A 17785-nucleotide genomic window follows, 5' to 3' on the forward strand; every position below is an offset into this window, starting at 1 on the left:
AGGCTTCCTGCTCAGTAGGGAGTCTGCTTCTCTCTCACTCGCTCTCCCTCTGCTTCTCGCCATTGTTCGTTCTCTCTCACTCTCAAATAAATAAATAAAATCTTAAAAAAAAGAATAAAAAAATCCAAATTAGTACAAATTTAACCTCTTGTCATTTAATTATGAAAAATGATAATAAAAAGTATATGTAGGTTCTCATCTTAATGTCAAAGAATATCCCCATTATTGTCATTTCCATAATGGATTTTCCTAATAAAACAAACCAAAAAATAGGCATTCTGACTGGGGGGAGTATATATAGTTTATCCACAGTAGCTCCTGAAGGAGATGGTAAACCCTTACAGAGATTCTACCCAGAAAGCTTAGTGTTCAAGTAAATCAGAGGTAACTGCCTTAAAGTTGACTTCTACTCCTCTTAACTATTTAATATATGTTAGAAATTATTTATCTGTAACTCAATTTAGCAACTATCTGTTGAAAAAATATTTGTATGCTAAGGGCCCTAAGGGCCTACAAGTTCCTCAAAGAGTCTTTTATCCAGCCAGAACAATAAAGCAACTATGGACACTGCTGTAATTTAAGATCTAAACATGATCAAATTGTTCATTTGTCCATTCAGCTACTATTTATTGAGTACACACTATATGCAAGGCATATGCTAGGCCTCAGACGGCATAATCCCTGCCGTGTGTGTGTAGCCTAGGTGGCGGTACAGACAAAGAAGCAGTCATGGTATAGTGTTTAAACTGTTTAACAGTTCAAATGAGGGGGAAAATATTACTAATTAAGGATTACCAAGAAAAAGTCATAAAGGATTCTTCCTAGATATACACTCACTGTTTGGCAAACTCTGTTTCCCATTTATTGTGGTCTGGGAGGAACTTAGAACCTTTATTTGGTAGGATTTTATTTCATCAGACACATCCAACTGGTGATCTGATGCCTTTTTATGTCAAATTGGAGTATTTTCTAAGTTTTCTTGTGTGTCAAACATGAAGAAGAGATAACCAAGCTGGTTAAGAACTTGTCATTTAGAGCCAGGCTATATGGGTTTATATTCTCATGTTTATAGCCCCTTGGATAGGTTACTTTACTTAACCTTTTACTACCCTAATTTCCTTATCAGCAAAATAGGGCTAATACTATGCCTTCCTTATAGGGTTGGTTATCAGGATTAACCAAGTAATTCAGGTACTTGTGTCTGGCACATAATGAGTACTTAAAATGCTAGCTATCTTGGATATCTCTTTTCAAGTCTGGTACTTTTCCTAGAATTAAGAACTGATGTATATAAAATTTGATTTAAAAAAAAAACACATACTTTTTAGCTTCCAGAAAGTATGATAAGATACAACTGTGTATCACCAGCATTTATATTTTCTATATCCATTAAAGTCTATGCCTTTTGTTTTCTTTTTTTTTTTATTATGTTATGTTAGTCAACATACATTACATCATTAGTTTTTGATGTAGTGTTCCATGGTTCATTGTTTGCATATAACACCCAGTGCTCCATTCAATACATGCCCTCCTTACTACCCATCACCAGGCTAGCCCATCCCCCCACCCCCTCCCCTCTAAAACCCTCAGTTTGTTTCTCAGAGTCCATAGTCTCTCATGGTTCGTCTCACCCTTCGATTTCCCCCCTTCATTTTTCCCTTCCTACTAGCTTTTTTTTTTTTTAACATATAATGTATTATTTGTTTCAGAGGTACAGGTCTGTGATTCATCAGTCTTAACACAATTCATAGCACTCACCATATCACGTACCCTCCCCAGTGTCTATTACCCAGCCACCCCCTCCCTCCCACCCCCACCACTCCAGCAATCCTCAGTTTGTTTCCTGAGATTAAGAATTCCTCATATCAGTGAGATCATATGATACTTGTCTTTCTCTGAATGACTTATTTCGCTTAGCATAATACCCTCTAGTTCCACCAATGTCATTGCAAATGGCAAGATTTGGGGGGTTTTTTGATGGCTGCATAATATTCCATGGTATATATATACCACATCTTCTTTATCCATTCATCTGTTGATGGACATCTTGGCTCTTTCCATAGTTTGGCTATTGTGGACATTGCTGCTATTATAAACATTGGGGTGCTTGTACCCCTTCGGATCACTACATTTGTATCTTTGGGGTAAATACCCAGCAGTGCAATTGCTGTGTCACAGGGTAGCTCTATTTTCAACTTTTTGAGGAACCTCCATACTGTTTTTCAAAGTGGCTGTACCAGCTTGCATTCCCACCAACAGTGTAGGAGGGTTCCGCTTTCTCCGCAAACCCGCCAACATCTGTTGTTTCCTGACTTGTTAATTTTAGCCATTCTGACTGGTGTGAGGTGGTATCTCATGGAGGTTTTGATTTGGATTTCCCTGATGCCGCGTGATGTTGAGCACTTTTTCGTGTCTGTTGGCCATTTGGATGTCTTCTTTGGAAAATTGTCTGTTCATGTCTTCTGCCCATTTCTTGATTGTATTATTTGTTCTTTGTATCCCTTTTGTTTTCAAATGTTGTTTACTATTAGCAGTAACATTACTTCTATTTGTACAAAAGTTTTTGTTTATTATGGGAATTTTTCAAAAATTTCCTTGAAGTACTGGATCCCAATATATTTAAAATAATTTATAAGCAGCTTTACTAACAGTTTCTGATACATACTGATTATTCAATAAGCTTTTTAAAAAAAAAAAATGAATGAATGTAACAGCTCCTTGGAGCTGTTAAGCTCCTTGAGCTCTGTCCTGAGACAGTGGAGGAATAAGCCCTTTATCTATAAAATGAGATTTGTAGATGGATACCATTGATTCATCAGCTAAGTAACCACAGTTGAGTAGTCATCATCCCTTTATGTTCAGAACAAAAAGGTTTCACAGTGAAGAGATTCAAGTGGAGCAAGGATTAAGTTTCTGACTAGCTCTTAGAGGAGGGGTTAAAGGCATTCTTTATAACATGCAGGGACAGAAGTGCAGTACTTAACTTTGTCACCTAAACTAAGAGTCAGAACACACGTTTTAGCCTAGGCTTTGCTGCTGATCCCCCTGGGAGACTGGCTGAGTAACTTCACTTACCTAAACATTGGTTACCTCACCTATAAACTGAGAAGGTAGATTAGAAGATCCTCAAGGTAACTTCTAGCTCTGGTGCTCTAGTGAACTGATACTCCAGTGATAAAACTGACGATTATAGTGATGTTGGACATTCTCTTCACCAGACCCTTTCACATATATTACCTAGTTTTATCTCAGAAATAAGCTAAGATACTTTATTCTAACACTATAACATATGTAAGCTTTAAGCCCTCTAAGGAATCAGGAATTTGAAACTTAAAGTCAATGGCTTGATTTCTTAACTGTTTTCACATATCTTAGGTTCGTTTCACCCTTTAGACTACATTATAGAATGAAAAGTTTGTATCATTTATGTTTTAGATGTCTTTTACAGCATTTCTCAGAATGCCCACATATGAGAGACACTAGGTAAAATTTTATTTTCTGGATTGAAGTTTTAACTAAAGTCAGTAGGGCACAGTGTGGGCTTTTTGTATCATACAGATCTGGGCTCAAATCCCAGCTTTACCATATTCTAATTTCTGTTTCCTCATTTGGTTTATGGATCCTTCATAGATAATCAAAGCACTTTAACATGGTGCCTGACATGTACTCTTTGGTAAATGCTCTTTTTTCCCACCACTCTTCATTCCTATTTATTTAGCATGTTTTGTAGAAATTTCAGTTAATGACAAATAGTCATCATATTACATCATTATTATTTATGAATTATCATCCACTGTATATTGAGATTTATAAGAAAAGTAAAAGAACAGTCTGTACTTAGAGAAACTAAATTTTTCAAACTCCTTGTGTATTTTATTAGCCAGTTTTATGTCTCTAAAATCATCCAGTCACTTATTCAATTTTTGTTTATTCAGGGGGATTCAAGCACATGAGAAATGAATGTGCTACTTCCTGTTCTGGCAATATGGACTGAGTTAGCACAAACCTTCCTTCTCCTACAAATATATAGAAATGCTGGATAAAATATGATCCAGCCCAATTTAAATACTTAGATAAGCTTAAGAGAGGGAGAGAAACAGAGAGACAGAGAGAGAAGGTAAGAAAAAAAAGTGCTAGGTACCAGAAACAAAGGGGAAGCAAAACCAGAGCATTAAGTGGGCAAGCTGGTATTATAGTTGCCCAGGGGAGTATTGGAACCAGATGTAGGCTCTACTAGCTAGAAGCTGGGCATTTTAATCTGACTTGGACAGAAATGTGGCCATGGCTCAAGAGAAATGGGAACTAGAAAAACTGTCCACCTGGTCAGGAAGGCCACAGTGAAGCTTATCATGTTTCAGACCCATATGTGGGGGAGATTATAACAAAAAAAGTCTCTCAAAAAATCAAAGCTCTAAACTTTTACCAGGCATGGCTACAACATCTGAATATACCCTCCCTATATGGTATAGGAATCCTAAGCCAAGAAATTAACTTGAAAAAAAAAATGGCTCTAGACTACTGGAATCCCCCAATTGCCTGATAGAAACAAATGCAAAAGTTCTTTGTAGAAACTCTTAAACAATCCTGGGTGCCTAGGATTCCTATGGAGCATGATGGAGAGGCAGCTCTAGCTAAAGATAAACTCATAATCAAAAATTAGAAAACACATAGAGAAATGATGAGCCTAGGAAGAGAGTCAGAAGACATAACAGAAAGATCCCCAAGAAGAATCTGAAAGATACACATAACAGGTGTTTTAAATAATTAAAGGAGATTTTTTTCAAGGACTAAGTATCATAATAAAGACTGAGACTATTAAAAGAACAGGTGAATTTGAAGAATAACCAAAAAGAATATCTAGAAATAAAAAATATAATTATTAAAATCAATGGCTCAGTTTGTCTTAAAAACTGATTAGATACAACTAAACAAAGAATTAATGAACTGAAATATAAAACTAAGGAAATTATTCAGAGTATACTGCTGAGAAATAAAAATAAAAATTAATGTGCTGTGATTATTCATAGTTGATCATATTGTAAAGAGAAGTACTTATATTAATGTGATATACTTAGTTATGAAATAGAATAGTTGCCAGATTTTTCACACAGTTGGGTTTATGCAGCAAATGTCACTGCATTAGAAAATCTTGAACAAAATGGCTGACTGTTAATACACTGCACATTAATAACATTCTTCAAACTGTGTAACAAAGAGGTAAGCAACAAACCAAGGCTTGAAAAGAAAGATAACTTGCATTCTTTTTTTTTTTTTTAAGATTTTATTTATTTTTTGACAGAGACAGCGAGAGAGGGAACACAAGCAGTGGGAGTGGGAGAGGGAGAAGCAGGCTCCCCCTGGAGCAGGGAGCCCGATGCGGGGCTCGATCTCAAGACCCTGGGATCGTGACGTGAGCCGAAGGCGTACACTTAACGACTGAGCCACCCAGGCGCCCCGATTACTGGCATTCTTGATTACATCTGGCTCATCTTGGTTTGCCAGCCAAAGATAAGAAGAGATAGGTTGTTGGTTTTGGGGTTTTTTTTTAATCATATATTTTCATTATTATGTGTGCATGTAAGTTAATATAAAATGTTAGTGCTTTTTTCTTGAGACAAAACTGCTCCATAAACTCAGATGTTAAGTAATCCTCACAGGGAAGTATTACAGGATCAAGTCTATAAATTGGTATTCTAATTTCTAACTTAGTAAAAATTACTTTGATCTGCTTCTGATAGCTGTCCTGACTTATTTGTTGGGTATATTTTTTATGATGACATCAAATTGAACTTGTTTATTAGTTGTTGTTGTTGCTTTAACTGAGGAACAAAAGTGGCAGGTAATTGGAAAATCAACCAGTATCAAACGATTGTATCTTATAAAGCAGGAGAAGAATGTAAAATAGCAGTGCTAAATTTTAGGCAAATCTTTTTTTTTTTTTTAAATGAACATTGGGGGGCACCTGGGTGGCTCAGTCGTTAAGTGTCTGACTTCGGTTCAGGTCATGATCCCAGGGTCCTGGGATCGAGCCCCACATCAGGCTCCCTGCTCGGCGGGAAGCCTGCTACTCCCTCTCCCACTCTCCCTGCTTGTGTTCCCTCTCTCGCTGTGTCTCTCTCTGTCAAAAAACAAATAAAATCTTAAAAAAAAAAGAACATTGGTCTTTATTTTTGATGAATTATTCTTTAAAACATTTTTTATTAAACTCATAAATTTAAATAGTTGCAAAATTCCACTTTTATCAATACTGACATTTAACAATTAAAATTTAACTACTCTTTTAAAACATCAGATGATATTTGAATGGCCATATGATTTGATACTCATCATATATTTTTATTTTTTTAAATTTTATTTTATTATGTTATATTACCATACATTACATCATTAGTTTTTGATGTAGTGTTCCACGATTCATTGTTTGTGTATAACACCCAGGGCTCCATTCAGTATGTGCCCTCTTTAATATCCATCACCAGGCTAACCCTTCCCCCCACCCCCTCCCCTCTAGAACCCTCAGTTTGTTTCTCAGAGTCCATAGTCTCTCATGGTTCATCTCCCCCTCCGATTTCCCCCCCTTCATTTTTCCCTTCCTTCTCCTAATGTCCTTCATGCTATTCCTTATGTTACACAAATAAGTGAAACCATATGATAATTGACTTTCTCTGCTTGACTTATTTCACTTAGCATAATCTCCTCCAGTCCCATCCATGTTGATGTAAAAATTGGGGATTCATCCTTTCTGATGGCTGAGTAATACTCCATTGTATATATGGACCACATCTTCTTTATCCATTTGTCTGTTGAAGGGCATCTCGGCTCTTTCCACAGTTTGGCTATTGTGGACATTGCTGCTATGAACACTGGAGTGCATATGGCCCTTCTTTTCACTACATCTGTGTCTTTTGGGTAAATACCCAGGAGTACGATTGCCGGGTCATAGGGTAGCTCTATTTTTAATTTTTTGAGGAACCCCCCACACTGTTTTCCAAAGTGGCTGCACCAGCTTGCATTCCCACCAACAGTGTAAGACGGTTCCCCTTTCTCCACCTCTCCAACATTTGTTGTTTCTTGCCTTGTCAATTTAGGAAAATCTTAATTATTTTAAAAGTGAGATAGGTAATTTTATACTCAAGTGAGAACAACTACAATAATGAATTATATAATAAAGATATTTATAAAATTGGTTGATAAATTAACATTGATCACAGTCTAGCATAGGAAATAGTTGTGGAGCTGGAGCCGTTTATTGGTTTGATTTTTAAATGGGTAATAACCAATCCCAGGTTCTGACCTCCTCTTCTATAATAAGCATAGATGTTAATATGAAACCACACAGCCTTTTTACTATTTATTCTAAGAATATTCTATTATTCTTCAGAGGAAGAAACTGCTCCTGATGGTGCTGTTGCAGAATACAGAAGAGAAAAGCAAAAATATGAAGCTCTGAGGAAGCAACAGGCAAAGAAGGGAACTTCTCGGGAAGACCAGGTAACTTTATAAGCCTAAATCCATAGGTAATGCATTGCCTTTTAATTGTCTTCAGGTGTTCCTAATGAAGCCTAATTTGATTATACGTCAGAAAAACACTACCTCTTAAAAATGAAAAAAGATATATTCGTACAGAGAGGGGTGATAAGAACCTTGGCCACTCGTGTTCTTTCCAGACATTGTAGGCAAAAAGCCTAAAACTTGCAGGTTTCAACCCTGTACTCTCATATCAAGCACAGGAACCTTATAAAGCCACATTTTCTCAGATAGCCAGGTAGAACCTCTAAGTAAATATTATGAAATGGAGAAGTGGTGATTATAAATGATGAAGATATCTCTTCTAGCACAGCATCTCGCATGCTGACTAGCCAGCGCCGCTCGAAATTGTACACTGCCTGTAAATAAGGCATTTGGTCCACTAGTTGACTTCTGTTGTCAATAATATTACAGGACTCTGCTTGTTTCAAATAATTTCTGAACTTTTAAGAATTAATAAAAGAAGACTGTTAGAAATAAGAATAAAAAGAGATAGCTCAGCAATCTGAAAGTCAATTTTACACACCATGCAACACTCGGCATTTAATAAAGTAAGTATCTTCAGCAGCCATTCATGTTGAAAGCTAGGGGGAAGACCAAAATCATTTATTTTTGGTGCTGCCATATATCTCTATTTGAAAACATGGCATTTTAGGTGTATAAATAAAATAGGCAAAATAAAAGTATATTAAAAAGCCCAAGTCTATTTGAATAAATTAATATAATCAGGAACTACATTATAAATAACACCTAATTACTGGTAAAGAAGGATCATGCATCAGTACTTAGCATGAAAATAATCATAAGGAAAGTTCTACAAGAAGTCAGGTACAGGGAATTGTAATTATAGAGAACGAATTTGAGCAATTTTCAAAAGAAATGGCACATCAAATGAAATTAAGTACATTATTAACTTGTTTTCATGGAGTCACAATGAATAGCAACTGCAGTCAATATACTACCAAAGATACCCTAAGGCTCACTCTTATTCATGCACTCTTCTTTCTTGCCTCCTAGCAAATAATTATTAAGAACCATGTACTAATGAGTGTATTTGGTGGTAAACAAATACACACATCTGTCCTCTCTGAGCTATTAGGGAAAAGAGCCAGGTAAGTAATACCAATAAAAGAGGGTAGGCATTATGACAGGTTAAGTACAGGGAACCATGGAAATGTCTAAGAGTAGGACCTAACACGGCCTGAGAATCTGGGAAGGCCTCCCTGAGAAAGTGATTGGTCAGTTGAACTGTGAAGGCTGAAAAGGAGATGGGTAGCCAGACAAAAGGAAGAGTATATGAAAAATATTTGATGTCTTTGAAAACAACTATATGTTAAGTATGACTGTAACATAAACCCAAGAGAAAGATGAAGCTAGAGAGGAAAGCAGAAGCCAACTCATGCAAGGCATTTTTGAGCCATATTAAGAAATTTATATTGACCCTAAGGGCAGTGGGAGCCATTGAAAGAAGTGACATGATCTCCTTTGCAGTTTAGGAAGATCCCTCCCACCTGGCTGCAGTACAGACAGTATACTGAACCGGGACAGGACTAGAGGTGCAGAGGCCAGCTGAAGAGACTCTTCTGTGTGGGTACACGTGCACAAAGTCTGCGAAGGCAGGGCCTCTTTAAAACAGCTTCCTCCTGCTAGGAAGGCTCTCACCATGCTGAAGAGCTATAAGTAGTTGGCCATTCATTCCTTCAGCAAAAAACCAGAGGACTGACTCCCCTGTAGATGCCACACAGAAATGTCCCTATGCAAATCCTATCTTCTTTTTTTTTTTTAATTTTGTTTATTTACTTGAGAGAGAGAGCATGAGCAGGGGGTAAGGGCAGAGGGAGAGGGGGAAGCAGACTCCCTGCTAAGCAGGGAGCCTGACACAGGGCTCTATCCCAGGACCCTGGGGGATCATGACCTGAACTGAAGGCAGACGCTTAACCAACTGAGCCACCCAGAGGCCCCCAAATCCTATCTTCTTTACTCTATGTTGTGCCCCGTTATTTTTGTGATGTTTGCTTTTCTGCCTAGTGTCTTACCTTGCCTTTAGAATGCAACTACAGAAAGTCCAATCTTGAATACAGGAGAAGCTAAGAAAGGCCAAGAGGATGTTTTTTGTTTGTTACAGTCCCCCTTCTCTGAGCAAATGCCAGTAGCAGGTTAATTGGATCTAAAAACAGACTGCCTTGCCACTTTGAATTCAAGGAAAAAGATCCAGGTCTAGGGTAATTTTCTAGGAAGCTTTTAAATTTGATTCCACTAAGAAGTCTCCTTTGTTTTCATTTTTCTTTATGCCTTCAGAAAAGACATTTCCAAGTGTACAAAGGTCCACCATTAAAAATTGATGGGGTTGGGGTGCCTGGGTGGCTCAGTCTGTTAAGTACATGATCCCCGGGTCCTGGGATTGAGCTCCTGGTCGGGCTCACTGCTCAGCAGGGAGTCTGCTTCTCCCTCTACCCCTCCCCCTCCCCCTGCTCATGCTCTCGCACTCTCCCTCTCTCTCAAATAAATAAATAAAATCTTTTAAAAAATTGATGGGGTTTACTTTAAGCTATAGGTATAGAAATATGCATATGCAGATATATTTTACATATAGATATATAAGCTCATACACATATACACAACACCACCTAAAAAACCTTGAAGGATATTTACCAAAATGTTATTCCTAGTGGTGGGACAATAGATATTTTTGTTTTGCTTCTCTTAGTTTTCTAGTATCTCTAAATTAACCTTTTTCTTATTATAAAGCAAATACAATAAACATTTCTAAGCACAATGGTTTTTTTAATGAATGAGGTTTAAAAACAAAGGATGCCTTTTTTATCTGTTAACACTGTTGAAGAGCTTAGTCTTTTAATTACTACTCTGGAGACAGATAAAATATCTAAACCCTAATGGACTAGGCAGCCCTCAGAATGCCTATGAGGAAATTCTGTAGGAATTTATAGTGTTTCCCCAAAACTCATCTCATTCAGCAGCTATGGCAATGCGTATATTTTCATCTGTTGTCCATGTGCGCATTAAATTTTGCAGAACTTATAAAGCATATAAGGTACTTTCACTGTCATTTTTTGGCAATAACTGCCTTTGATTCTTGCACCACCTGTCTTTATTGAGCTTAAGTGCTAGACCTACCAAAATCTACTTAATTTTTTCACGAACTATGGTCTTAAGAGTATTTCCTAGATAAATTACAGAGCCTAGCAATTTATTATGATTCCTTATTATACTTGTTATTCACATACTGAATTATTATACCTCTTTTTCCTTATGAAATATGACTATTTTAGTACTAAATTCAATATGTCAGTATCTTAGACATTTGATTTTTTAGACAGGTAGTACTTCACCCCATTTCACAATTATGTACTTTTTTAAACTGTAGGATAAAAAAATTTTTTCCAACTTTTGTTCTCTGCTCAAATTCGGAGTCAACTGTTAAGTTATAGCCAGGGGGACAATGTGATTATGAAATTGTAGGCACTTGTTGTCTGTTACCCACAAAGGACACAGGAGACAAAAATCAGAGAAATGGCCCCCCTTTTTTTAAACCTACCGAACCATGGTATTTATGCCCCACTTCTTATACTTAACAATAGAATGTAATACTTCATGAATATAATTTTTGTAATAGTATAATGGCATAGTCACTGCTTTTTAGCAAATTTATCTAGTTCATTATTGATAGACATTTTAACATGTTTCCATTCTTCACTTGTATGAGTACCACTGCAGTGTACATCTTTTGCATAAACCATTTTCTGTGTTTCACATAATTTTTCCTCATGTATTCCCAGGATTGAAGTTACTGAATCAAAGGGAATGATCATCTTAAAGTTTCTGATAAATATAAAGAGGTTTCTAAAAATATCACTCCCATTTACCCATCTTCCAACAGTTAATGTGTTCATTCATTTTACCTTCCTTAACAATGAACTTTTTAAGTTTTTGGAAATTTGTTCAGTGACAAATAGTATTTGTTATTGGTGTTTTATTTTTAATTTCACATATTTTAGTAAAGTACATCCTTTTCTTATGGGCATTAAAAATTAGCCATTAACAAGCATGCATTTTATTGTTTAAGCATCTTTTATATAAGCAAATTTGTGTTCCCCAAAGCAGAAAACAGTCACCTATGTCCGAGGGAAAAGGTCAGTGCAAATGCAAACAAGGCAATGTCAGGGTTTGTGAATATCAGTCACTGTTGCAGTTTTGTTATTTTCCTTCAAAATTAAAAATTTATTTAAGTGCTTTATGTGTTAGTGTTTCACATTTTATTTTCTACCAAACTTCAGTGTCTCTTGTAAAATTATGTTTATCCTTATCAGAAAACTTAGCAATGTAATTGTAATTCCAGACCCTGGCGCTGCTGAACCAGTTTAAATCTAAACTCACTCAAGCAATTGCTGAAACTCCTGAGAATGACATTTCTGAAGCAGAAGTAGAAGATGACGAAGGATGGTAAGGGCCTTGACTCCTCTGTATTAACTAATGTGAACAAACAGGCTCAGAGCAGAGACGCTATTAGGACATTCCCACTATATTGTCCTCTTTTCTTTCTTCTTTCAGACTTCACCTTTCATCATACCCTTGTCATTATAGGGCCTCAGCACCTTTTGTCTTCATGTCACTTGAGTAAGCATTTATTGAGTGCTTGGTGTGTTCCCAGTATTATACTAGCTAGCGGAAAATATACAAGAAATATGTGACGTTCTCCCTGTCCTAAATAACTTTCTAATATCGTGGAAAAGATAAGATTCACATTAAACAGCTAGAAAGCACCTCAAAAGATTCTAAATCATTAATTTTTTACACTTTCCCACAAACATTTTAGGACTCAGTAAGACATTTCATAATCCTACTAAGTTCCTCTTAAAATTTATGACCTACAGGATCCTAGCAATTCATACACAGTCAACTTATTTTTTCTTTGGCTATTTTTCAGCTTTTTAAGACACTGATAAGAAATAAAGGAATTAATGACTCGTACATGTCCTATCCTTAGCGCTTTATCCTATAATGGCAAAAGGAAAAAAAAAAGGAGTAAGAATTGTGCTTTTCCTTATCACACTCCTCTGTCCTCCAGTTGACTTCACATGTAGTATATTAGGACTCCCCACACCTAACTGCCCTCACCTCCCACTCCAGCCTGGCTCAAGCACATTGCTGCAAGCCAGCCAGTGGGTCACCCCCCACGTATGACTCACCCTCTGGAGCCTCTGAACTGTCACATGTGCCATTACCCCAACCCAGAATCATAGCCTCACTCCTCTCTGCCAGACAGCATCTCTCTCCTATTTCAAAACTGCTCAACACTCCCATCCTCCAGGAAACCAGTCAGCAAGATTTGTTGAGCGCTCACAAATCTAGAGGGTGGAGGAAAGAGGGCTGGGACACATATTAAAAAAGACATAAAAACACTTATTAAGAAAACATTTAAGCAAGTAAGATTCTACAACTATATATAACTCTAATCAAAAGGGCTGAGGGGATGATTATTTGAATAGAATGAATCCTACCTCCCCTAGGACCCTTAAGTACTTACGTATTTCTCAATATATAGTTTCTGTAGGATCTAAGTTATTTTTTTTTAACCCTGAGACTTTTTAAATTGGTTTCTATTACTTATGTGTATTTGTTTATACTTAAATTCAAAGTTGCTTAAAGGCAGAAACTGGCTTCTCCCACTGTCCTGTGCCAAAGGGGAAGGCTCAGTGAGTGTTGACTGACCCATAGAGATAAATGCACATTACAAAGAACTTTCTGTTTTTTTATATGACTGGACAGGTTTAGTTTTATTTTGGATTCCTTGAATGTCTCAAAATATCTTTCAAATGTTTTGGGTTCAACCACCACACAAAAAAAATGTTTTGCCAAGTCCTCTTCCCCTTATTTTTGAATCCATATGCATTTTTTAAGGAAACATGATCCATGTGTTTCTGATTCATTTACACTTAACTCATCAAGATGGTGTTTTGTAAGAGCAGTTTGATGCCCAATAAGTTTTTTTAACCTTTTTATAAGCCATTTAAGTCCTTTTTTATTGAACAGGAAAGTCACCAACAAATTTAAACCCAGAAGTTTCATTTGAATCTCATAACCCACAGGATTCAAATTTACTTTTAACTTGGCAAGACCATTTAACTTCCCAGGGTTCTTCCTAGCCACTTGGTTCAGTATTCTCTCATTGTGAATTCCTCATTAGCTTCAGATGTCAATTAGTGTTTTTAAAATTGTCATTCTTGCTTTTGTTGTGATTTCATAGTGCAATCTATGTTCTAACATCCTCATTAGAAAGTAAACAAATGGAAAAACTTTACCAGATGGTAAAATCACTGGTCAATGATGTTGACCACTTCTCCATCTGGGGAACAAAAATAAGTGGTAAAGGAAGGGTAAGTAAGTTAAGTTAAAGACCTAGTCTTCACCAGGTCTTCAGGGGGTTCATTTCTCCCTTCAATTGCAGTCTCCTTAACAGAAAGTCAGAACTGTAAACTATGTACCTACACATTTTTCGTATTTGTTTTATTTGACATCTAATAAAATACCTTTCATGTTCAAGGCACTAAAGGGAATCCTACAGAATACATGGGACCCTTTTTATCCCACTATAGACTATTGAAATTTTGTAACCTGATAAGCAGCAACATCCTTTCTGTTCATAAATACACCCGTTCAACTTTATCCGGTCTCTAGTGATTTAGATCATCTCCCATAAAGTATATTCCACTCAGAAAAGAAGTCTTGTATTCAAAATGATTTATGGCAAATATTATGAGTGCATGGCATGTGCATGTGTGTTATGCATAAATTACATGGTTACCAGACTATTTTGTAGGTCACGGTTACCGCTTTTCTAAGAAGTGAAAGTAAGCCAGTGCCGTACTACACTGTCAGGGTCTGTTATCTGAGGTAAAATGATTGCTTCTCAGACATTTTTATGTGTCCGCATGAGTGACCACACATTGAGGGATCATTTTCATTTTCTGTCAAGATAGAAACCATTACCAATTTGTTATGTTTTCTTTTACTTGGCAAACTGTTCTATTCGCATTTTTGGCTGAGCTGCTGTATTGGCATGGTATACAACAGACATTTGGGTACCATTCAGCAGCATTCTACTTTTCATGCAAAAAAAAAAGGGGGGGGAGAAAGAAAAGAAATATGATCCTATTGTAAACACTGTATATGGTGTTTGATAATTATTCCCAGATTTCACTGTCTAACAAGGCATTTAAATAAGTGTTATTAGTAGATCTAAGCTGAAACGCATGATAGAAATTTTTCACTCAAAATTATTAGGATTCCTCCTTTGTTGGGATATATGCTGCCAATACTTGGTGGCAGTGATGGCTCCCAGATTCCAGTGTAGCCGCTCAAGTAGCCTCGTTGCCACTACATTCCTTCATCCCACAGCATCGCGCTCTTAGAGCTATAGGATCCTTCTTCAAGCATGGATTTTCTAAAACCAATTAGATACATGGCAGGAGTCATCAGCCAACAGATTCATATGACCATGTGGATGAAGTACATATGCCATTTTGGGCTTGGTTAGCTCCCAAAAAAGTTTTGAGAGAGCTGTGTCTGACAAGATAATAGAGAGACATAAAAAAGAAAGCCACCTGCTCCTACAGAACAAAATCAGCACTCCAAGGAGAGGAGAAAAATTAAATCTATGAGAGTAAAGTGCGGTTTTGTGAACATTTAACTATTTACTACTAAGCTCCATTGCAATTTTTTTCAGATTGTTAAATCTAACATTAACCTAATCCTTTACAACAAATATACACGATAAAATAATAAACAGTATAAAGTGTGTCTGCTTTGCTCCCTCCTTCTCATCTCTCTCCCCTCTACCACTTTCCATAGTACATAACAGTATTCAGTATCATAAGAATTAGAGAAACACTAACAATTGCAATGGTGGCCTCAAGTATTTTAATAATTATTTTTATTATATAAAGAAAAGATGTTCACTGTAGCAAAACCAGAATACAGACCCCTCAAAGAAAATAAATAAAAATCACCAGTGATCCCAAACTCAACAGTAAATAGTATTAATTTATACCCTTCCAGATATTTTTATGCATATATATTTTTCACAGAAATGAGATCATATAATGCTATAATCTTATAACTTGCTTTTTTCCCTCAGCAATATACAGTAAGTACTTTTCCCTGACATATATAATTTTATGATGAATTTTTATATTTTTGTGTTATGGCCACATAGTCATTTATATGATAAACCACAGTTTACTTGATCAGCCCTATGTTGCTGGATATTTAGGCTCTTTCCAGTTTTTATTATTATATACAACACTGTAATGAACATCCATGTGTCCTCATCATTGCCAGTTTTCTCCGGATTAATTCCAGAACTGGAATTTCTTAGTCAGTGGGTATGCATATTAGGTTTCTGCTAAATATTTTCAAGTGGCCCTCCCAAAATGTCATTCCAGTTTATACTCCCATGTAAATATCATTTTTATGACTTGCTTTTAGGGCTGTTAGAATCTCAAGGATTAATTAAGGTACTCTGCAATACTTAGTGAAAGAGAATAACATTTTAGAAAAAAATGCTTTGTCCTTGTAAAGTTTTAAAAAATACAAACAGTCTGGTTTGCTTCTGTTTTTAATAAAACTGGTACAAATTTCATCATGACTCCTCAGCATCCTCAGGTCTAAGTGGTTTTGTTCTTGGTCCTGAAAAATTCTCCTTCCAAGATAATCTTACAGGTTAAGAACTTTTGGATCTAGATTCTTTTTTTGTTTGTTTTTGTTTTATTACTGCACCTTGACTTGCATTAAAAATCAGTTTGTCCATTGGTCACAATTTGTTTGTGCTCGAGATTGGAGTTCAAGAACCAAGGTTTAGCATGAAGTAGTTTTCAAGTGTTCCTCTGGAGTTAGCCATAGCATAGAAGTAACAAGTACCGGTTGCCTGAGTAGCCAAAACTGAAAATTTAATAATGCAGATGTAAAAGTAATTATTGACAGGCCCATTCAGAGCTCCTTGTAAGATACCATTGAAGGACATAGCTTCATCTCACTGGCAAAGCTTTAAACACCTTTTATATATAATACATACTATAATTTGTATATGATTTAGTCATGTATTGAGTAAAGGATGCAGTAACTACAAGTGAATATTTTAATTATAGTTGCCACTTCATTCAGTCAGGACTTTGCCAGGCATAGGTAATAAGTAAGTGTAGACAAACCCAAATACAGGTGTAAGGACAGACACTGTGAGAACAGTGAAAGCCCACAGCAAAGTGAGAGATCGTCTTTACCCCTTAGCATTAGCTAGGGCAGCAGGTCTCAAAAATTTTGTCTCTGGACCCCTTTATACTCTTAAAAATTAGTGAGGACTGCAAAGAGCTTTTATTTGTATGGAATATATCTATTGATATTTACCTTCTAGAAATTAAAACTAAAAAACTTAATATCACTAAAAATATTTCAGGTTAACATAAAAGTTTTATGAAGAACCGTTGTATTTTCATAGGAAGAAATCTAGTAAGAAGCGTGGCACTGATTTACCCTTTTTTTTTTTGCTTACCTTTTTTCTCATATCTGCTTCCGCACTCTGTTTTGACCCCACACATCATGTAGTCTCTGGAGAATTCCACTGTACATTCCTAGGATAAGAATGAAAAATGCAGGGGCGCCTGGGCGGCTGGGCAGCTCAGTCGTTAAGCGTCTGCCTTCGGCTCAGGTCATGGTCCCAGGGTCCTGGGATCGAGCCGCACATTGGGCTCCCTGCTCCGCGGGAAGCCTGCTTCTCCCCCTCCCACTCCCCCTGCTTGTATTCCCTCTCTCGCTGTCTCTGTCAAATAAATAAATAAAATCTTAAAAAAAAAAAAGAATGAAAAAGGCAAATGTTTTAGTATTTATACTAAAATAATTGCCATTGGAGACACAGAGAACCCCAAGTCACACTTTGAGAACTGATGGACTAAAGCATCTTTAGTCATTGTGTCATTGTTTCATGGTGATTCTTTTTTGTTAGATATAATAACCCAATCTATAAGTCCTGGGAAGCTTTATTCAACTTCCCAGTTTGTGATCCTTGTTTTCAAGCAGTACCAAAGTAATGCTTTCTGAATTAAATGTGTCCACCCTACTGGTCTAGACCTGCTTACAGCATAATTCTTACTATGCCCATAGCAATTCCAAACTGACCCTTAACTGTTTTTTTTTTCTTTTTCAGAAATGTTTTGTAATAGACCTTATTTTTTTAGATCAGTTTTAG

General features: G+C 36.5%; 1 protein-coding gene across 3 annotated transcripts in view; it reads left to right on the forward strand.

Moving 5' to 3' along the window:
• CWC27 (CWC27 spliceosome associated cyclophilin) overlaps nucleotides 1-17785 on the forward strand; it is a 208757-nt gene that overhangs the window by 156224 nt on the left and 34748 nt on the right. For all 3 annotated transcript variants that reach the window (XM_088023327.1, XM_028123881.2, XM_088023328.1), the window contains 2 exons: nucleotides 7382-7491; nucleotides 11885-11988. In XM_088023327.1, coding sequence (XP_087879453.1) covers nucleotides 7382-7491; nucleotides 11885-11988 — 214 coding nt within the window. The remainder of the gene's footprint in view (nucleotides 1-7381; nucleotides 7492-11884; nucleotides 11989-17785) is intronic.

Source organism: Eumetopias jubatus, unplaced genomic scaffold (genome assembly GCF_037043125.1).
Source record: "Eumetopias jubatus isolate StellerSeaLion01/CBP00866 unplaced genomic scaffold, mEumJub1_p1.0 scaffold_5, whole genome shotgun sequence".
Lineage (NCBI taxonomy): Eukaryota > Metazoa > Chordata > Mammalia > Carnivora > Otariidae > Eumetopias > Eumetopias jubatus.